The sequence below is a fragment of the Electrona antarctica genome (assembly GCF_951216825.1).
Source record: "Electrona antarctica genome assembly, chromosome: 8".
In the NCBI taxonomy this organism is placed as follows: Eukaryota; Metazoa; Chordata; class Actinopteri; order Myctophiformes; family Myctophidae; genus Electrona; species Electrona antarctica.
Genome location: NC_136789.1, coordinates 47140959 through 47164155, shown reverse-complemented (window position 1 = coordinate 47164155; position 23197 = coordinate 47140959). Strand labels below are relative to the sequence as shown.

At 42.2% G+C, this 23197-nt stretch overlaps 2 protein-coding genes across 2 annotated transcripts; both read left to right on the top strand.

The window, feature by feature from the left end:
- Positions 1 to 2977: 2977 nt before the first annotated feature.
- On the top strand, positions 2978 to 5279 carry timm10b (translocase of inner mitochondrial membrane 10 homolog B (yeast)). Its single transcript, XM_079507402.1, has 3 exons — positions 2978 to 3263; positions 3383 to 3478; positions 3715 to 5279. The coding sequence occupies exons 1-3, from the start codon at positions 3231 to 3233 to the stop codon at positions 4555 to 4557; spliced, it is 972 nt and encodes a 323-aa protein (XP_079363528.1). The 5' UTR covers positions 2978 to 3230; the 3' UTR covers positions 4558 to 5279.
- A 3560-nt stretch (positions 5280 to 8839) lies between these two features.
- Positions 8840 to 21993, top strand: ilk (integrin-linked kinase). Its single transcript, XM_079507533.1, has 13 exons — positions 8840 to 8966; positions 9652 to 9826; positions 13860 to 14025; positions 14213 to 14308; positions 16650 to 16746; positions 16892 to 16975; positions 17064 to 17149; positions 17299 to 17408; positions 17714 to 17841; positions 17994 to 18115; positions 18458 to 18557; positions 20565 to 20695; positions 21069 to 21993. The coding sequence occupies exons 2-13, from the start codon at positions 9738 to 9740 to the stop codon at positions 21216 to 21218; spliced, it is 1359 nt and encodes a 452-aa protein (XP_079363659.1). The 5' UTR covers positions 8840 to 8966; positions 9652 to 9737; the 3' UTR covers positions 21219 to 21993.
- The last annotated feature ends 1204 nt before the right edge of the window (positions 21994 to 23197 follow it).

The following is a 23197-nucleotide window of genomic DNA, read 5'->3' as shown; positions in this document are numbered from 1 at the left end:
CATCAGGGTTGTGCTGCAGGATGTTTATATTGCCATTGCTATATTTCTATTTTTAACAGCATGTCTGCAATCTGTGAATTCTCTTAGTATTTTCATGCACAAAGTAAGTCAATATAAATAATAATATAAGGCAAATTATAACATACTGTATATATACCAAAACAGTGTCACTTTTCACATGGAAACAACTCTCACTGATTAAGCCTTTCTCCATCTCTACCACCAACCTATGCCAGCCTGTGGAGCCTGATATCAACTACGCCTCAATCAATCTGAACATGGCTCAGAAACGCAGGAAGCACAAGCACTGCTCCCAGCAAGGCCAGACCCAGACCTGGACCCAGGGCCTGCTCTGCCAGCCGCTAGTCAATACCACAACCCCCTGTGATGGGGGTTGTGGTTCGAGTAACAGCATCTACCTCAACAGCCAACAGCTGGCCCTGGAGGCCACGGAGGAGAGGGATCGAGAGAGGGTAGTGATGGAACCGAGGGGTTGGGACGGGATGGGAGAATGGGAAAGAATGGAGCACGAGGGAGGGATGGGCTGCTCGATTGGCAGTCATGTTGCGGAAGGAGAGACACAGATAGTGGAGATGACCCATGATGACCCTTTCATCGGCAGCTTTGACCATGACAATAGCCTGCTAGATTAATGCTTAATTTAAACTCTGTTGCACGGCGGTGTCGCATGCCAAACATAAGGTGATCTACAAGCTCACAACGTGCCACAAGGTTGTAGATCTGCAATGTTTGGCGTGCAACACCATTGTATGACAAAGTACATTATAAATCAGGCATGAGCCTGAGAACATGCTGACAGTTGGTGTACATTACATTTATTTTTTCAACTACAGCATCCGATTTTGCTTGATTTTGCCTGCATCATGACCCAGTGGGTGGGTAGAGTAGCCAACACTGTACTCAAGTAATAGTATTTCCATGTTTTAAATAATCATAATGTAATTGATATGTCTAAAATATTAAATTATTTGAGCTTGTTCAATAGAAAGTATTTTTAAACTACTTGAAGCCTCTCTGAGAGAATGCAAGAATCAGAATGTACATTTAGTAAGTAAGCTAAATGTAGCCAAATAATTTCATTTCAAATTTTGATTGGAGGATAAATCCCTTGAGAAGCATCATCTTGTTTTCGAGAGGGTCCTCAGGCACAACACACAAACAATGAAAGTGACAAACACATAACAATCAACAGCTCTCACACCATCCCATATAAACAATACTTCGTTTTACACACTTACATTTGGATGTAAAGGAATAAATTCACTAACAAACTGAGTAAAATTGAAAAGTATGGTGCCTTAAAACTACCCTTACAAATACATCGCTGAAAATAGAAAACTTTTACCCCAATACGAATACTGGGGTTTAAGTGCCTGCTTGTGGGTATAAAGGTTCAGTGGAAGGAAATTCCCACCTTGTTGAACATCACATTACTCACCCCAGAACTATATGGGAACTTCTGCTGTTTAGGTGTGCCTGGTTTACAACCTGACATGTCATAGGTTATGTTGCATGGCTGTGGGCGACTGCCAAGCCTTGATAGGCCACTTTTGTATTAGATAAATGTGGTTGCATCTTTTTTTTTCTTTTTTAGATTTGTATCCTATTTTGATCTCATATGTCTCTACTCGGACATGTAACTATCCAGATTTTTGTATGCTACTGCTGTTGCTGCTATGACACCTGGATTTATGGGGATCAATAAATGTATGTCTTTATAATTGTGAATAAAGTGAATTCATGTACCAGGGCAGGGTAAATAAGAGATGTTACACAAGAGATGTAATTGAGAAGGTTGTTTCAGGTTGTTGTTGTTGTTGTTGTTGTTATGGGACATGCTGTTTGTATAGTTATTCTGGTTAAATAACTATACAGACATTATCTCACAATATATTCAAACCTATACTAAAATTGGTTAAAAAGGTTTTTTGTCTTTATTATTATTATTATTATTAGGCCTATTATTAATTATTATAATTATTAATGTATTTATTTGTTACAATTTAGGCATTTAGCAGACGCTCTCCAGAGCAATTTACAGTAAGCATTAAGCAAGTCATCTAGGATCATAGCCTATAGACCAGTGGTTTTCAACCTTTTTCATCCCCAGGCCCATTATTTATTCGGCATTTGATCCACGGACCACCAGTTGATGAGATTTAGCTTCTCAGAAGGTCCGGAGGGACCGAAACGTTGCATTATTAAAAGACAATAGGTCTACTCGGGTACCGAGCAGATTGCGGGTGTATTTTCATTCCTTTCATTGATGTCCACTCCACTGCCCACTGGCCTATACGCACCTTAGAGTATACGCACCTGTGCATACGCATGATTTCTTAGGTGTGCGAAAGCTTTTTCCTACAGCTTCTCACTTCTCAGACCCAAAACGAAAGAATATTTTGTTATCGTTGACACACAATTCCATGCAGTTGGCAAACGTTGATCAAAATAACACTTCTCTAATTGCAGTAATGCAGATGTTTAACAATAATGTAACTCTTGAGAGCGTAAAATGAAACCAAATGGATTCATTTTACGCTCTCAAGAGTTAAGGTCTACTAGGGTCCATTTGGTTATCAACTCTCCATCATTTAGCTGGGGACCACCTGGAACCCCCTCAAGGCCCACTGGTGGTCCCCGGACCACTGGTTGAAAACCACTCTATTAAACCAATCATCGGCCAAAGAAAATCAGTATTTGTATTGACTACATACAAAGGGAACATCTTTTCTGTGGTGATGATTACACTGGAGGCAGAGAATGGAATAAATCATAATTATGTGACTCCTTTCACATCGAAGGAAGGTTTAGAAAAAATAAAACGGATGAAGCCTGTGGCACGTATGTTCATAGATATGCGTATGTTATTTTCGCCGCGCGACACCGTCGTGCGACGAAGTATGATCAAGCTACAGTTTAGGCGTGGCTTAAACATACACGTCACGCGGAAGCTGGAGGCGTGTCCGACTCCGACTGCTCCACTGTTTCGAAGAAAGATGGCGGCGTCCATGTGAAAGTCATGTTATATCAATCTACTACAAGAATACCTTTACATTACATTAGTTGTCCTGTAAGTTACATTTTGTAGCGTCGGCTGTACTTTCTTCGTTAAATTTCGATAAAAGACGGTAGGTTTATATACTGGAGACAATTGCTGTCTTACGTTAGTAAATTAAGCTCACCAGTCGATAACGTTTGAAGTAGCCCTAATGGAGCTGAATGAAGTTGGACAGCTGAGAAACGTAAGTAATCTGTGTGAATATCTAGTCGTGCAGTAACCTCTACAGCAGCAAACTGTACTGAATTATGGTCGAGTTGTTGATGCATTCAATTTCACTGCTGCAATGGTCTTCTCTCTTAGTTACGGGATTTCCTGATGGTTTACAACCGCATGACAGAAATTTGCTTCCAGCGATGCACCAGCAACTTTAACTACAGAAGCCTCACCTTGAACGAGGTGGGTACTATTAAATACAATTGATGATTACAATATATCAATAATGCATTCAAATCCTCATTGTTATATTAATATAACAGTGTACAAAATGTAATCAAATTACATGTAACCATTTTGGTTAAATTTCTTTCTGATTCTGAGTTATAGATGGATATAATGAATTATTGAAATGTTACTCTACAGTCAGTATGGTAGCTCAATCTAAAACGATTGATATCAACATAATCGTTTCCCAGGAGCGATGTGTGGATAGCTGTGCTGGGAAGCTGATCCGATCCAACCACCGCCTGATGGGGACCTACGTGCAGCTGATGCCCAAGATGGTTCAGCGGCGGATGGACGAGATGGAGGCCAAGGCTGCGGAGAATGCCAAGGCGGCAGAGGCGGCAGCTCCAGCTCCAGCATTGGGGGAGGAGTTGGGTGGTGGTGCGGCGGCTAGCGTGCCCCCTGCCGCTGAAAGCTCACCAGCACCTCAAATCCCGATCATCACACCATCTCCGTCCTCAGAAACGCCTGCATTAATCTCTCCATCTGTGACTGACGTGGGGCTGGTTCAATTAGCCGATGCAACCGGACAACTAGCTCATATGCCTGAAGTGTCTCCTCCAAGTTCCTTTGTTTTAGGTGAAGCCACTGTGATTCCAGAGGTGGCTGGTCCACTTTTAACATCGACACCATTAGATGTTTCCATTGAGCTGGGTCCTGTTGGTTCTGCATCCACCACTGCAGTCCAACCGGTTATAGAGAGCAACATGGCTGCGGCCACGCTGCTGACACCTGTAATGGACACAGTTAATCATTCAGCACTTACTAGAGAAAATGTGAGTGCACCAGGGGTCACAGCATTCCTTCCTTTAGAAACACCTCCAAATGTCACCAAGCTGCCTCCTCTCTTGGGCGGAGTGCAGATTGAATCTGGAAGCTCGGTTCCCCCCGCATCTGTTCAGCCTACGCTTACGCTGCCAACACCTGTTGCATCACCTGTGTCAACAATAGCGGTTCCTATAATGTCTAAAGCCACAGAGAGCGTAACGGTCACAGAGAGACCCCAAGAGGTTCCACCAGCAGCAGACAAGTAGCGATCATCACTGTAGTATACGGTAGTAGTTCCCAGCCTGTGGACTGAGGATATTGCAAGTGGGCCTCCAAATAATTGGCAAATTTGAATGGCAATATAATATATTAAAATATCTATTTAAAAACATTTTCATGGCATTCTTCCTCTAAAAATGCAAGTGAAAACTCATCTGACCATGCTGATTTTCGAGTGGGCCCTGATCCAGAAAAGGCTGGGATACTGCTGCTGTACTATGTATGAAGCAGGCAGGTCCCTGGCTGTATTTTTCCTCTACAACATGGTGTAATGCCATAGCTCATAGATTGATCACAGTAATTTGCCAACAAGATGTCTGCACTTAAATACAATGAATAGAGCCCCCTGGATCGTCAAGGCCAACATTTAATATTATAAATGTTTGAGGGCTTTAGGTCAGTGCTTTATATCCTGTCCCTCTGCCTGCCCTGCCCCTCTCCGAGGCAGAAGAGGTGGAGCATCAGCCTCATCCACTAGTCTTGTTTTCCTTCACATGATTGGTGCTGCACCAATCAATTCACCTACACCTGCCAAAGTCAATGTGTCTGTTTGCAGACTATATGGATGGACAGATCAGCCAGAGAGACAGGAATAAACACTGTCGGACTCGTAACACCATCTATTCTACAGTGATCCTATCTGAGACATTAACTCAACGTTGCTTAAAAATATAAATAATGCATAACAAGAATAAATGGATTGAAATTACATGAAGGCCTGGCTTCAAAAATATGTTGTGATATGTTTACAACAGCACAATTCGCTCTTCATTACTGCATATTGTAATCTTTTACATCAGTACAAAATTATCATTGTGCAAGGTCCAAGTGGTCAATTTTGTTCTTAGTGTTGAATGCAGAATGTGTTTGGCCATACTGTAAATCCCACAGCAAAGTTGAGATAGTGAATATTGCCCAGGGAGCAAGCCAACATTTTGCCAATGGCACAAATAGCACAATGCATATTTGTTGCCACATTTAGAGACGATCACCAATGCTTGTACGAAGTTCGTATTTTAGGCAACCTTGTTTGCATGGTGAAAGATATCACATGTCTTGGCTCAAAACATTTCTGCTCCTTTAAGATAGAATACACTGAAACTATAATCCTCGAGGAGTGTGGGAGGGGAATTTAGAATGTTGTGTTCCGGTATTATTAAACGGTGTGTTTGGCAGTCTTGTGGCTGCTGAATTGGACCCCATACGTCGTCAACACAATCGCTGTCAGAGAGGATAACATGCACAGCTTAAATTCGAAAAACTACTGAATGACAGGACTGAACCAAAATGTATATTATGCATATACATGTGTAATTTTATCTCACTGCTCAAAATGTGTCATCCTGTTATCTTTGAATTGAGTGTGAATATAAACTGCAGTGTTACTGCAACAACTGCAATTACTGCATACATCAGCAGCAGTATCACCAACAAAGATTTCTGTGCAGGTGTTGAAACTTAGCAAAGATGATTTTGAAACATGTCTTTGATGGTAAATGATGCATTTATATAGTGCCTTTATCCAAAGCGCTTTACAATGATTGTGCATTACATTCACCCACTCACACATTCATACACCGATGGTGGGGGAAACCATGCAAGGCACCAACCTGCTTATCGGGAGCAATTAGGGGTTCAGTGTCTTGCTCAAGTGTCTTGATGGCACAAGATTACAATATGATATGATTACAACTAATGATATGCAAGAAGGCGAGTATTTGTATAGCGTCATACAAAGGCAATTCACATAAGACATGAAAAGGCATTTGAAGACTGACATAAAATAAAAGGCTATTTCAAAGCATAACATTGAATTTATACAAATGTGTATTTTATACAAGCTAATCTACATGTTTGTCAGGAAGGGTTCATGGTCAGTTTACAGATGGAATGATTCATACATGATGTTTTATGGTTCCAATAAATTGAGATGATCTCAGTATGACCTACCTTGTGGAGGTTTTAATTGTCAGCAGCTATTATGTCCAGCAGGTGACAGTATTGCATCTTCTATACATTTCAGCAGTCTAAATCTAGATCCCATATGCCAGAGATCGTCGGGCTGTAATTGGCTCGTTGTGGTTGTTAAGCAACAGTTGGCAATAACTATAGTTAATATTGTTTTAGTTAAATACATATCTTCCAGATGGAATCCGATATACGAATGAGGGAGAAGGTACCTTACATGGGCCCAATGAGTGCACCATCATACACGGTCAATCATTGATTAAATTAAATATTAGACCTATTGTCAATGGCTATTATACATAAGCTACATTATTATTGATATGCGATATCTTACAGCACATACTTTTTTACAGCACTTTTCATACATAGAAATGCAACTCAAAGTTATTTTAATTGGTCTCCTTTAATATATCTCTCTGAGGTCAGGTGTGTTCTACTGTTCTATCTATTCTATGTTCAGTAGGCTACATACTTTGAAATGTTTATGTGAATATTCATCTCCGTCACCGTCATTAAGCTCTGTCATTATTTTTTGCTGTTTCCGATGCTGTCATGAATGTTTACTGTACAGTTATTTGGGCGTCAGTGGTTGCCCAATCACAACGAGACCGACCATCCAGGCTATAGGAAGACTAGTTAAAACACGCTCGTCAAGTCGTACCTGGTTGACGATGGACTTCAAAATAAGATGTTTAGGTTTACTACAACATATAAAGTGGCCATTTAACAATGTCGTGATTGTGGAGTGAGATTTCTCACATTTAGCACAGTAAAAAACAAGTAGGCCTAAATGTTAATTTGACCTTCTCACATGGTTTGAAAGGAAAATGGGAAATTAAATGATCTAGATTATAGGGCTAGGCCATGGCTACTGCAGGTATTTGTTTGGTGAAAGGTCAAAGAAGTTCAGAGAAATGTGTTTTGTGTGTGTTGATTATATTTTAATTATAACACCAGCAAACCACCCCTGTGAACCACTGCCAGTTATGTGCCACTGCCAAATGCTTGCTTAATGCTTTACAATGTCCATTTACATTGCCTAGTACTGAGATAGAAATTAGTTAGGTTATAGTGACTTTCATATTATATTGTAACTGTAAAGGGGTGCCTGTCAAGTCAAGTGCAGTTTAGACATGTTTTTCACAGCTTATTTGAATGCAAATGTAGGCTCCCCAAATTCAAGGTACCATTATCTCTGAACTTGGTAGATCTGCTTTTGGCTTCTGTGGCCCTAATACATGACCGGCAAACGACATTAAAATTGACCACATTGGTACCCTTGAGTCGTTTTAAAACCTTGGTGAGCATACAGACCCCTCTGGTTCATGCGTTAGCTATGGACCAGAGCTAACAGACCCCCACAGTATGTAACTGTTTTTAGATCGTTTTGAAATTTGTCTGGCCTATGTAATTCACATGTAGGCTATACCTTTTGTTTTTCTTTTCCTGATCTTCTGATGTATTGTGTATTGTGATGTTTTTTGAGTGGTGCAAACCACTCCAATAACCAGCTTTGTCTGTATCTATGTTTGTGTACCTATGTACATGTCCGTGCAAAAATGAGCATGGTTACTATGGTCACTGACATTACGTCAGACCACAGCTGATCAGGCTATATAAGACCTTGCACCACTCAGTTCACACAGGTGGATTCATCCTATTTGTGATGGAGCCACATTTGTAGGCCTACCAATATAAAGCCTTGAATATATCAAACGTTTTACCTCTCTTCCAGTTCTCAGGCATGTTCTGTCTGAAATACACACATTTGTAACAAAACAAAATCTTTCATTACGTACCTATATATGTATTTGATTAACCAATGCAAAAGACATTTTTTTAATACAATATATAGTCAATTAAATGAAGTCCCCTCATAATTGCAGATTACCTGAGCTCCTTCACATACACTTTTCTACATTCATTCAGACTCTAGTCTGAACTCTGACTGGGGACTGGGAGGGAGTCTGGGAGATACAGTAGGTGGGTTATTGTGAGTGAACATTAAAATATTTGGGAAATGAAATGTAATGTTGATATGGCAAACTGATTATTATTATTTATTAACACATTACTAATAAGTTCTACAGTGTTTTTTTTTAAAAATATATATAATAATTTCTTCATCAAGAAACCCTAGTCAACTTCGTTGTTGTTTTGAAGTCCACCAACCGGAAGTTATATGCTTATGTGGTAAGCTATGACGAGCGTGTTAAGATGACTGTATTGACGGGCCGCTGGTCTCCCGTAGAACGGCAAGTAAGCCTGGGACCGAGGCTAGTAGAACGGCCAAGTTCTCCCTCACTAGTAGCTTACATCAAACAAGAGGAGTGGGGCGTGGACACAGCAGTCTTCTTCTCAAAAGAATTTCGGGAGACGGGCGGGCGATTTTTATCGGAGAAAGCCGATCCTCACTGCTTTGGCACTGGTAAGTCTTTAAAGAAATTGCATTTTGTTTTGTTTCTACGTATGACTTAATTTGGTTGATGATGTTCGAGTGGACGAGTGTTGGTCTGGACGACAGAATGATTTCATAAAGTTTTCCTGTATAACAGTATAGGCCTCCCCAACCGGAGGGATTAACGCACACAATGTTTATTTAATGTGTTTATTCGTTCATATTGTTACTGTAGATCGACACACTCACTGGGGGGTTAGGATAAACGGCATTACCCGTTCAGTTGGATAGAGTAATTGCTACTCTATAACAACATACCAACTTTTCACAGACTTAAGATGACAAATACAAGCCCTAGATAGATGATAGATCTCTATCTCTCTCTCTCTCACGCACACACACACACACACACACACACACACACACACACACACACACACACACACACACACGCACGCACGCACGCACGCACACACACACACACACACACACACACACACACACACACACACACACACACACACACACACACACACACACACACACACGATATCAACCTACTACTCAGCCTAATTGTAAATTCATCCAATTCCATTAAGCCCCCAACAGAGCCTTGCAGCCAAGAGAGATGTATGTAAAATCTACCGAGGTAGCTTTCTTCTGCTTCAAGTGGTCTAATTACTCATGTATAACACATTATCTTTTATCTCTTCAGGCTGCTTGCCCCTGATCTCGAGAGAGGGAGGTGGAGAAGGAGGAGAGGGAGTCCAAAAGGAAAGCCATAAGGGAAAACATACCACCATGGATGACATCTTTACACAGTGCAGAGAGGGCAACTCTGTGGCTGTTCGTCTGTGGTTGGATAACACAGAAAATGACCTCAACTTGGGGTGAGCATAAAATACGCCTGTCCCAATTATTACATAATATCAGCTTATTGGAAGATCTGTCCTGCGGACGATTTGCTCACGAAGCCTAAAAGTCAAACAGATTTTTTTTGTTCAATGCCAAAAACACAATGAAATCATTAATCATGATTATTTGTATGATAATTAATCATCAAGTAAAATGACATTAGTCACGAGACTGCCCTAGTGAGTGTACTAGACTAGTAGATACACACTAGTAGACACACACACACACACACACACACACACACACACACACACACACACACACACACACACACACACACACACACACACACACACACGCATCATTCGTACTCCATTATGCGATAACTGTCTATAAGGGAGAGGATGTTGACAGCTACACAATAGCAATGAACATGATGGGCACTGATTTTAATTATTATTTGCTGACACCATACTTGATAGTTTAGGAAAAAAATTGGCCATTTGTTTCAACTGTATAACAACTAAACATGACACCTTTTCTTTTGACAAAAATCGCGATGTGGATCCACATGGGAATGGCGTGGCAAACTAACATCAGTCGCCTATGACATGGAAAGGTTTCAGTTTCTTTGAAATCTATTATAACATTTTATTTTATTTTTTTTAAGTATAAACATATATGTGAAAAACATTGAACAGAAATTTGGCACAGATTGGTCTAGCGCTTTGTGTGATAAGCTCCAGGTGAACAGACTCACACTTCCAAATAGACAGTTGGACAGACCCTCTGATAGACGGCTAGCCTGCCGGGCTGCCACTGAGCCACGCCACACCATAAGAAGAATCCAAGTAATGTATCATAGTTGAAAATGTGTTTTGAAACACGACAGGTTTCCAGCCTACTTTTAATTGGACTTTTTCTATATGTACTTTTAACAACCAGTAACAATTATGGCAATATGCACAGTGCAACCCTGGATCGGATGGCCTGGATGTAATTCAGGTGTCAGGTGACCTTATTGGTATTGTGTTAAACGTGCAAATTGTATGGATGGTAGACCAAGAAACTTTGCTTTTCCGGAGCATTACTGAACTGAACAGACTTCAGAGCACAGCCAAGTCTACAGTGTTACTTTGTAGAATAAACTAACACAGAGGAGAGAGAGAGAGAGAGAGAGAGAGAGACTGATGACTTGCTATGTGTCGTACCACATTTGGTATGGTGGTTAAATTGTGTGTGTGTGTGTGTGTGTGTGTGTGTGTGTGTGTGTGTGTGTGTGTGTGTGTGTGTGTGTGTGTGTGTGTGTGTGTGCACGCGTGGGTGCGTGCGTGCGTGTGTGTGTGTGCGTGTGTGTGTGTGCGTGCGCGCGTGCGTGCATGCATGCGTGTGCGTGCATGCATGCGTGTGCGTGCTCACGCACGTATGTGTATGCGTGTGCTTGGTTGAGAGGGATCCCTGGCGCAATAGAGGAGGTGGAATAGTTTCCATATTGTGCACGGGTCCCTGGATCCCCACATTCTGCTGTATGTTACGTCACCAGACTTTACTCAGCTCCCCACTTTTTCTCCCCATCTCTCTGCTAGTGCTCTGATGATGTCATTGCCATAAATAGAAAACGTAGGATCTGTTCATGCGTTGGGGGAACAGAGGGGGTGAAGCAGTAGGGGTGAGGAAAATAAGGGAAGGAATGGGGGAGTAATACAGGACAGGAGGTTGTCAGGCAAAACTAAACAAATTAATGACAAAAGTGAATTAGACTTCTATCCCCTCCCCTCCACTGCCAGAGACAGCACAGAAAATCCCAAAAGACACATTATCATAGTCAGTTTTCCAAACCCACAGAAGACTGAATTGTGTCTCTGTGTGCTGCAGTTATCTCGGGTTGAGATCACAGAGCAACAACCTCCCTAGAAAGTTCAGCTTCCGAGAAAAAAGTTAAAGCGAAGCAAATCCTCAGCCCTGGCTTGTCTCATTCTTGAGCCAGGCCATATATGAGCAGTTTGTCTGGGCGTTGCATTACGTCCAGGCCCACGCAGCTCCCTGGCCAACTGTGTAGTGGCCAAGACCATTTCCTCTCTCTCTGCAGCACCATACAGGGCAGGGTTGGGCCCGCTGTCAGCCAGTTAGCTAGCTAGCTAGAAAGCTCCCTCATAAACATAATGAGAGATCAGTCATCATTGCCTCGGGGAAGGGGCTGAGGTTTTTTTTCTTTTCTTTTTGGTTGATTTTGCTGTAACTTTGTTGTGGTACTTTGAAGAGCCTCAACAAAGCGGGTTTAGGAATGGCAGAATTAAACTGTTTTCTCCTCATTTAGAGGGGACAAACATAACGTGTTGATGGCATAAAATAATAGTCATGGTAGTGATGCTCTCTGCTCTGCTTTTTTTAGCGTAAAGTCTTGGAATTCAAGACTTTGAGACCACGAAGACAAACATGAATGCCATTCCGGAACTCCCCCTGGAGCCAAGGGCCTTTGTCTGTGTGTGTGTGTGTGTGTGTGTGTGTGTGTGTGTGTGTGTGTGTGTGTGTGTGTGTGTGTGTTTGTGTGCGTGTGTGTTGAGGAGGGGGGGGGGGGGGGGGGGGGGTGTTGGACACGCGTGTGCACATGCGCATACGTGTGCGTAAGAGAGGGAGATTCAGACAGAGGGAAAGAATGTATAGCCTGCCAAGGATTCCACTGTGTACTTTCCTCTCTGTCATTCCTGAGTTTTCTCCCCCCCTGTCCTGTCTGTTTATAGCACATGCGGTCGGTCAGAGCTAGAACTGGCTGTGCAGATGCCTGACTGGGCAGAGAATTTTACTACAGTGTGAAGAACCAAATGATATTCCCTGTGTATTATTAGACATACAGGCTAATATAGAGGCATAGTGGCAAATGAGGTTGAGAATTCTGCCTAATTCTCTGGTGTTTTATTGACAAACATTGTGGGCAGATTGTGGCTTGACAGTGGATTGTGAGAAACACCAGCAGCTGTCAGGAAAAAGCTGTCAGGCAAAGGGGGGAAGTCACACATAAGTGGTAGCTTGGTCCACAGAAGATTAGGCCAGTGCATTATGAAACGTGTGTGTGTGTGTGTGTGTGTGTGTGTGTGTGTGTGTGTGTGTGTGTGTGTGTGTGTGTGTGTGCGAGTGCGACTGCGTGCGTGCGTGTGTGCAAGTGTGCGCGTGTGCTCACGTGCACAAGCATACTCTATGTGTATTTGCAATTGTGTGAGTATGTGCAAATCTTACAAATATGCATTTAAAGTGTGTGTTTGTGAGTGGCGTACACAAAATCAACAGACGTGCCTGTCTTCGCAGAGCTGTGCGACTCCGGGTCAGATGGAAATAGGTGCCGGGGTAGGATAAGGAGGAACTATGCACTTATGTCTAAATAAAGATGGCTAGCTAGGTAGGGAGGGAGGGAGGGAGGGAGACTGGGAGGTCCATGTGAGCGGGAACACTACCCAGATAGTATTTTGTAATTTGATCTGCTCTGGGATGTAAAGTGATGCCGAAAGCAGAGGGTCTCTGTTCTCCGACGTCAGAGTGAGACAGCCCACCCCTGCGTGCACACGTTGGGTGGGTGGGAGGCTGAGGGGGCTTCTATCTTGTTTTCACCTCCACTGCTGTTACTTGCCCTCTCCCCTCATCGTACACTCGTACAGCATTCTTAACATTCCATTACCTTTTATGTGTTGCGACCGAAGTTTTTAACAAAGACCAGCTTGTGGACTTAAGTTGATTTTGCGCTTAAGCTGGTCTGTCTCCTCCCGTCTCTCTGTCTCTCTTTCCTTCTGTCTTCCTTCGTCTGTCTGTTGTGTCTGTCTTCTTCCAATCTATCTTTCCCTCTTTCTCTAACCCATCCCTCTCCCATCTTTTCCCCCATCTAACTCTCCTTCTCTCTTACCCCATCTCTGCCTTGTCTAAGCCATGATGGAAATGGTCACAGACTTTATTGTGTTTTTTTTTATCCTTGATGTTTCTGTGAGAGGCATGCAAATCAAATCTCTCTCTCCCTCTCCATCTGTTTTTCTCTCTATGCAACTCTCTCACTTACTGCACCTCTCTCCCTCTCTGCTGCAGAGATGACCATGGCTTCAGTCCTCTCCATTGGGCGTGCAGGGAGGGAAGGAGTGGAGTTGTTGACATGCTCATCATGAGAGGAGCTCGTATCAATGTGATGAACAGGGGTGATGATACCCCGTTACACCTCGCTGCCAGCCACGGACACAGAGACATAGTGGCTAAGGTATGCATGGGCATGACACACGCACGCACACACACACACACACGCACGCAAGCTCGCACACTCCAGGGGGACTACCATAGACTATAAATACACCCAGACCTCTGTGAACGAAGACTCTATTTTTATTGCGATATTTTCATATTGTAAACAACTCTTGTGATATTAACACTTTAACACTTTGTTTCAGCTGATTCAGTGCAAAGCAGACCCCAACACTGTTAACGAACACGGAAACACGCCACTTCACTATGCCTGCTTCTGGGGACAGGACGAAGTGGCAGAGGTGACGCACACACACACACACACACACACACACACACACACACACACACACACACACACACACACACACACACACACACAAACACACACACACACACACACACACACACACACACACACACACACACACACACACACACACACACACACACACACACACACACACACACACACACTCTGGTTTCTCATTGTTGGCTGAAATGGCCCTCTGCTGGAGAGAAAGAATTACTGCAGTAGATGAAGGATTGTTCCCAACAACAATAACTACATGAACTATACTTGGTTGAAATTAGGGTTTGTTTGTTTTTAGGTTATTTTCTGATATTTCTGCTTGGCTTCAACGGTAGTTGGTTTGACCACTTTCTCATTAAGCTCAACACAAGCAGTTCTGAAAACAAAACAAACACTGAGTTAGTGATTTATTCCTCCTGGGGGTGATGAAATTCCGGGAAATATTTTGAAATGACAAAAAAAAAATCCAGTCCTGGAAAAGGTCTTGGGAAAAAATATTTGGCTATGGATTGTTTTTAGCCATTGATTTTGTTTCTAAAAAACATTTTCCAAAACATGTATAGCATTCCATGAAAATATGTAACATACGTAGTTCCATGATTGCAGCCCTAATGTATACCGGACGTGACAAAAATAACAGATTTACAAGCTGCAGTGTGATGCATAGTTAGCTTGTAGATCTGTTCTTTTGTCACGTGACATCGACCTGTGCAGTGCAACCTAACTCTTGAGTGCAATACGTGAATCGTCAGTGATGAAGCGTAAGCAATTGAACTCTTTGTTATAATATTAACTAGTATCCACAATGCCGAGGAAATGTGCTTTTAATAATTTGTGGCTTACAATTGATACAAATGAGACTGGCTAAAGTGAGAACCCAAATCGAGCTGGCTGCAAGTTATGTATCAAAACATTTGATTTTGGGAACAGGGGGGAATTGGCACTGGTCAGCCAGGGCAAAAAGCATCTCGAACTCCAAGCCTACTCATTGCTCAACAGACTGCTGGTGTTGGCACGTATTTCACACCTGATAAGGCCAGGTCCTATTGGTGCTTCTTGTAGTACGGCAAGACAACAACCCATGCAAACATTTGACATGAAATTTGGAATGGAATTATACCGTTCTATATTCTATTCTATGTTTTTGCACATAGGAGTAAGAGACTTGTTATTGCACTGAGTGATTGTTAGATATATAGGCCTGGAAATTGGGATAAATATTCTGGAAAGGTTTCAGAAATGGTTTGGAAATTCATTGGAAAGAAATGTGTGGGAACCCTACCTTCTATAATTTCTCTGTTTCACAAAACAAGGCAAGTAGTGTCTAAAGCCCCACTAGCAGTCCTAGAGATGCTGTGCTGCTCCTAATTTTGGCAAAAGGGTGCTGCTAGTTAGAGGACAGACCATGGGGGTCAGCAAAATAATTAGAGATCCTCCTGCAATCTGCCTATTAGAATGTAAGATATTCTGTGTGCTAAAGTGGCATTTTGGCCTGAGGATGGCGCTAGAGGACAGGTCATGGCATCACTAAAATTGTTGAGCAGGTTCCATGGCACTCCACCCATTAGATTTGGAGATAACTTGTGTACAAGTGTCTATTTTGGCCCAAGGGTGGCACTAGCGTAAAGGCCATGTATTGGAAAACCAATAAGGGCCATTCCATAGCAAGACAATATTGTTTGGGAGTGAAGTGTTGGATGCACTGACCGCCATCGCCATCCTTAGAGCGCTGCCTGCAGCTTGCAGGGCTAAATTGTAAATTCCGGAACATATTCAAGTTCACCTCTGGACTGATTGATTTACTTTACTGTAAGTCGGCGTTGCAGTCCCAAGGACCTTTTTCAAGAAGACAACTTGTCTAGACGAGAAAGGTCCTTGTGTCACCCTAAATAAATTAATCAATGCACAGTTGATCTTGTGTGCGGGAATTCACCTTTGTCACTGGGATTGATTCCCTGCATCATAGAAGAGATAACTAAGTGATGTGTGTGTTAATTTCTATGGGGTGGGACTATGGGCCCTATCTTGCTATACCCCTCATGCCAAAATGTATTTTGTTTGTATTTTGAAAAACATTTTTAGATATTTTAAATAGCCGATCTACAAGCTCACAAAATGTCGATTTAGATTGGCTATTTTTACTGTTTTAAAATGTTTGTCAAAATAGTAAAAATTGGAGTAAGGCAGCGCACAAAATAGTGTGTGTGTGTGTGTGTGTGTGTGTGTGCGCGTGCTTGCGTGCGTGTATACAATATTATTATTGTTATTATTATCATTTTGAAAATTGTGGAACATGGCATGACAAAATGTATCTCTGTTCTCCCCCATAGGACCTGGTGGCCTGTGGATCCCAGGTGTGCATATGTAACAGGTATGGACAGACACCCATGGACAAGGCCAAGCCCCACCTACAACAGCTCTTGCAAGGTCAGAGGTCCTTTTAGGGTCATCCCAGGGGTTATTTCTATCGTCTGACTTTGTTTTTGTTTTGTTTTACTGAAATGGGACATATAAGTAAAGTTTGTTGTTTTTGTACTTCATTATTAATTTACGTTCATCACGCTGTTCTTAGAAAAGGCAGAGAAACAGGGCCTGAGTTTGACCAAAGTCCCCTACAAGGAAACCTTCTGGAAGGGCACCATGCGGACACGGCCCCGTGAGTAGCATGCTATTCTGTTTAATGCAATCATTCATGAACAAAATCAATATCTGTGATCGACCAATGTTGTTTTCACTCTCATCAGGTAACGGAACTCTGAACAAGCAGGCCGGGATTGACTACAAGCAATTATCGCTCCTGGCCAAGATAAATGAGAACCAGTCTGGAGAGGTCAGTCCCCCCCCTGTCTGTTCTTGTTCAGCTTCAACTGGTTAATTTGCATTTGATAAAACAGATAATATTAGTAACAAACGAGTAATTCTCTATTTATTCTCTCTCTCTCTCTCTCTCTCTCTCTCTCTCTCTCTCTCTGTGAGTAGCTATGGCAGGGTCGCTGGCAGGGGGATGAGATCGTCGTGAAGGTGCTGCAGGTGAGAGACTGGACCACAAGGAAGAGCCGAGACTTTAACGAGGAGCATCCCAAACTCAGGTAGTTACACATCAGCTGCCGGACGGTGGCTCTTCAGTTTGGTCAGTTCTTGTTGGTTTGTGTCTACGGTTTGTAATCCTGTAAGTGACATCACAATTTGTTCCCTCCTCAGAGTGGCAATCATATTTGGCATTAGTTGTTTAAACAAAACAATCTCAACTTTGAAGATGGTAGTTAAATTGAATATCCATCAAATACAAAAAGGATGCATATGAAGCTCCCAGGCACTATAAAGTAAATATTCATGGCAAGGTATGTGGTTTGTCCTCTCTGACTCTCTTTCCATCCTTCTCTCCATTCTCTAGGATATTTTCTCACCCCAATGTTCTACCTGTACTGGGGGCGTGTCAGTCCCCCCCCTCGCCTCACCCCATCATCATTAGCCACTTCATGCCATACGGTTCCCTCCACAGCATACTGCACCAGGGCACTAGTGAGTACCTTTTGTGTGTGTGTGTGTGTGTGTGTGTGTGTGTGTGTGTGTGTGTGTGTGTGTTGCACTCTCGAAGTTAGAGAGCTAGACTTGACAAATGTACACCTCTATCAACTCCACCTGTCATTCAAATATGGCCTCTCCTCTCACAGCTTTGGTGGTAGATCAGACTCAAGCCGTGAGGTTTGCGTTGGACATTGCCAGTGGCATGGCTTTCCTCCATACTCTAGAACCAATGGTTTCACGACTGTTCCTCAACAGCAAGCATATCATGGTAAGACTCGGCCCACACCGCTTCTGGGGCCTCACTATTAGCATATATCATTGATTTTCATTATTTTTCTCTCTCTTTTCTTTTTTACATACCAAACCACGAAGCAAATGCTGTAAATGTAATTTTCACTTTTTTATGTTGAAGAATAAGTGATTACAAATGACTGTATTACACAGTTCAATTATGTAGCATTGCTGTCTTAATTCACTGTTGAATTAGATGAGTTTTGAATACACTTATCATATTTATTTTTATTTTACTTGTATATTATTTGCGGTTTCATATTTTATTGTAATTGTGTTCATAATACTCTTTCCTGAACAATGGTCCATTATTTGACAGATTGATGAAGACATGACCGCCAGGATAAGCATGGCGGATGCAAAGTTCTCCTTCCAATGTCCTGGTCGTATGTACTGTCCTGCATGGATGGCCCCTGAAGGTATTCCCTCCTCTTCATCACCTCCCTCCTTCCCTCCCTGCACTAAGGCTATACCTCTCGCATTCAAAACCAAATTCAGCCATCTCACCATTTGGACTATTCCGATTCTAAAAACACCTTCTAAATACTGACCTAAGTTTTCTGAAAATGTTCAAATATTAATTCAAAAATTACAAAAATGTTATGTTGCCAATATACTGTACATACTGTAGCAACAAGAAAGCTCAAAAGGGGTTCCTGTCCTGAAGGGGTAAAACACCAAAAGGGGTTCGTTACACCCCTAGTTAAGTCACAATAGTCAAATAGCAGGTCACACGAAATGATCTCTTCTCTTATTCCTCTCTGACCATTTGAGAAAGCTGCATGGCACAGTTTTAGACCACAGCCCACTGGTTGGGAAGCACTGCTTATGGCCATATGAGTCAGACAGTTGGTGAGCGAGAAACACACTGTATAATTTAGTCTAGAGTATGTTAAGCTCCATTTATTGTCTGTGCTGCGTGTGGTAATGGAATGAAAACAAACATACTGTGTTTACGCTTATGAATGGATACAGGACTTTTGCAAGAACAGAGAGGTTTTTTTTTGTGTTTTCTGCCTTTATTGATAGGTTAAAAGTAGTCTGACAGGAAATGGGGGGAAGACACGCGGCAAAGGCCGTCGGGATCGGGAGTCGAGCCCACGGCACGCCGTCAGGCTGGCTCGGCAGCCTAGGTGCCCAGACGGTTGAGCTAACCGTCTGGGCCAGAACAGAGAGGTTTTTGTTTGAAAACTGTGGGCTTGCACCCTAAGCTGCTTGAAATGTTATTTAGAAATTATGCACTCAAATAGTGTGATTGAGCATGGATGGATCTTGCATGGATGTCTGTGCAGTTGCCTCTGCAGGAGTAACTATGGGTTATGTTCTGTGTAGATATTTTCTCAAGAACATTGGCGCTTGTTGTGGGAAGGAAGAGTGTTTCTCTGCTTTCTCACTTAGTTTACCCTGAATGGAATTTTGCAGATTGTGCTCCAGGGATTACAAGCAGCAGGCTTCTGGACATACTAGAGTCCAGTTTTCTAACCTCTTGGCCAGTGGTTCTCAGCCAGGACTCCAGAAGTTGCTGTTCTGCCAGGATTGTGGACAAAGAACCCACTTTGATAGAAGACTGTTATGTTATTTAAATGTTATTGGGGCACGTTTGTGGGTCACAGAGTAAGAGCACATACCACATAAATATAATAAGGCTATAGTATAGTCCTTTCCACAGCAGACTTCAGATTGAATCTGACCCAAGGAGGCTCCCTGCTGCTTGTCATCCCCTCTCTCTCCAAACGTTTTTGTCTCTGCTCAGTGTCCTGTCAAAATAAAACAGAAAAGAAAAGGTGATGAAAATCTTGGAAGTAATGAAAATATTATGGTCCACTGCACTCAAGACTAAACATTGCGTGTGACCAATAACTTCAAACCTTTGATAACTCAGCATTTGCACAAATAAAGGATAACAAAGAAACTAAAAATGTGTTTAAAAATGGTTTACAGAGGTAGGTTGACCACAGATATTTCAGATATAGACTTTCATCAATGTGTACAAGTTTGTGAAGGTTTGGCCTGATATAGTGCCACTCGCTACTAGGACATTTAAAAAGACAGTAGGCTGACAGGAAATGGGGAGAGATGGGGGGATGACATGCAGTAAAGGCTGTTGGGATCGGGAGTCGAACCCGCGGCACACTGCCAGACTGGATTACCAGCCAAGGTGCCTGGACCGCTGAGCCACGGCCCAGGCTGGACATTTTTTATTTTAACCAAAATGATGATGCATCTTCCTCTTGGGGGCATGAATGTACACAGCAAATCTCATGACAATTGCTCTTTGAGATATGTTGGTCAGAGATGGGAAAGCAGGTCTATGTCATTACAAAAGGCAGTTGTGAACAACAAGTCCAACTACCAACCAACCTGACCTGTGTCTTTTCTCTGAGTCTGAACTTGTCCTCATCAACTCATCGTTTCCTCACCCGCAGCTCTCCAGAAAAGACCGGAGGACATTAACAGGAGGTCGGCTGACATGTGGAGCTTTTCTGTTTTACTATGGGAGTTGGTCACCAGAGAAGTTCCCTTCGCAGACCTCTCACACATGGAGATAGGCATGAAGGTAAGTTTGTGTGTGTGTGTGTGTGTGTGTGTGTGTGTGTGTGTGTGTGTGTGTGTGTGTGTGTGTGTGTGTGTGTGTGTGTGTGTGTGTGTGTGTGTTGTGTGTTGTGTGTGCATGCGTGCGTGCGTCATTGTAACATATTATATAGATTTTTGGATTTCACAATCATCAGCAATTTTGAAATATTTAATTTAGCTCACCCATTATAATTTATATTTGACTAAATGGTGTTAACACTTGATGCCAAAACTACAATGACATTTTAAAAAAATCCTCAAGTGCTTATTTAATTGCTCCTTCGTTGTGCAAATGATGTAGAAGATAAACAGGATTATTGATTCCCAATCCTAATCCACACCTCACCTCTGTTCAGGTGTCCCTAGAGGGTCTGCGGCCCACCATTCCACCGGGCATTTCGCCACACATCTGTAAGCTGATGAGGCTGTGTATGAACGAAGACCCTGCCAAGAGGCCAAAGTTTGACATGATTGTTCCTATCCTGGAGAAGATGCAGGACAAATGAACACTACTCCAGCCGTCCATCCAGCCCCAACAGTGTTATAATCCAGTGGTTCTCATCCTGAAATGACACTTTAATGCATTTTTTAAGACATTTTTGATACCTAAAAGAGAAAAGAAATAAAGAAACGAAAAAGACCATTAATGCATCAAACATTGGTCAAAATAATAAAAGAAAGAGGGAAATATTGTGAAATAACATGAGGCGTTGTGAGCATGTAGATAGGCTATTTTCACAATAGTTATCAGTGGAACCGAGTCAAACTAAATGTAATGCGGCTGGCTCAACTCTACAATTCCAAGTGCTTGTCAGGGTGGGGGGTCCCCAGTTCAAATAGATTATTTTGGGGGTGTCGTGCCTGAAAAGGTTGAGAACCACTGTTATAATCAACAAACCACTTATTTGTCTCTTTCCTTACTCTCACTTCAATCACTTATATGTGCCACTGTAAATACCAAAAATGCCATCAAGACCACTTAAGCCACTGAACCAAAGTATCATGGTGTATTGCTTTCCTTAATTTAAATTTGGATTTGCCATTTGGCTATTGTTGTTTTTTGCCATATGTTGCTCTTTCATTATGGCTGAAATGTGTTTAATATTCACTGAAATGTTGCCGCTTGCTAAAATGCTTGATGTTGGAACTAAGGAGACATACAGTATAACCAATGATTCATAAAGAATTATTACCCCAGAGAAATGTATGCAGAACAAAGTTTTGAATAAATATGCAATAAACACATGTATATCTATGCAATAAAGGTTTATATTTATGACATTTACGTGTTCTCATAATTTCTTATATTGGGATTAATAATTGTTCCTGTCAAGCTGATCGTTAATGTGCTTTTTTGATTGATATATCAATCAAATATATATCATATATATCATATTTTGATATATCAATCAAAATTCCTCATAGGAATAGACTCCGTGACAACCAGCTCATTGTCATAACGTGTTTTATTGTCTCCACCAGGCCGAAGGCATGGGGAGAGAGTATGTTTTGCACTCCGTCCGTGTGTCCGTCCGTCCGTCCTTCCGTCCGTCCTTCCGTCCGTCCGTTATCAGCTAATCTCCGGCACCGTTGGCCCGATCCATGCCAAATTGTGCACACACACTCCCTGGATGCCAACGACGAACCTCTGCCCCAAATATTCCTCAACGACCTGTTATAGCGCCACCATGAGGCCGATTTAGGCAAAACATATTTCTGTAGATAACTCGTACACATTTTATCCATACATCACACAATTCGGTATACACTATCTCCATAGTCATTTGATCAACACGGATCTGCACAATTTCCCATCTTCCATCCTGATTGGCTTCCAAACTCACATGATTGGTCCGTTTCGAACAAAATGCCACAAATCACAAACACAGTGTCCAATTTCCACATGCCACTATTTTTTTCAAAAATCAGCCTCACGGTGGCACTATAAAAGGCCAATTCCTGTTTTTACCTATAACTGCATCGATCTGTATACAACTTATGTATGCGCACTCCCTAGAGGCCATGGAAAAACATTTTCCCTGCATCCCTCCACATCTGCCGGTTATAGCGCCACCATGAGGCCGATTTCTGCAAAACACATTGTTTATGTTAGTCGCACAGATTTCATCCAAATCTCACGCAAATCGGTACACATGATCTCTGTAGTCATGTGATCAAGACGAGCCTGTTGGATTTCTCAGATTCTACACTGATTAGCTAAGATTGCCTTCCAAAGTTTTCAGGAGTAGTCCGTTTTGTACAAAATGTTGCACATGTCCTGCTCATCCAGAATTCTATCCTCAGAGATGCTATGAGTAATCTGGCTCTGCATGTTTATATTACTCCTAAACATTTTGCCAAACATCACACACACTCCTATCCTCCTGGTGGAGACCTGTGCCCAGAAGTTTTTCACCAACAACTACAGTTTTACCTGTAGTTGTTGGTGTTTCATTTTGCACAAGACAAGACTGAGAGATTTTCA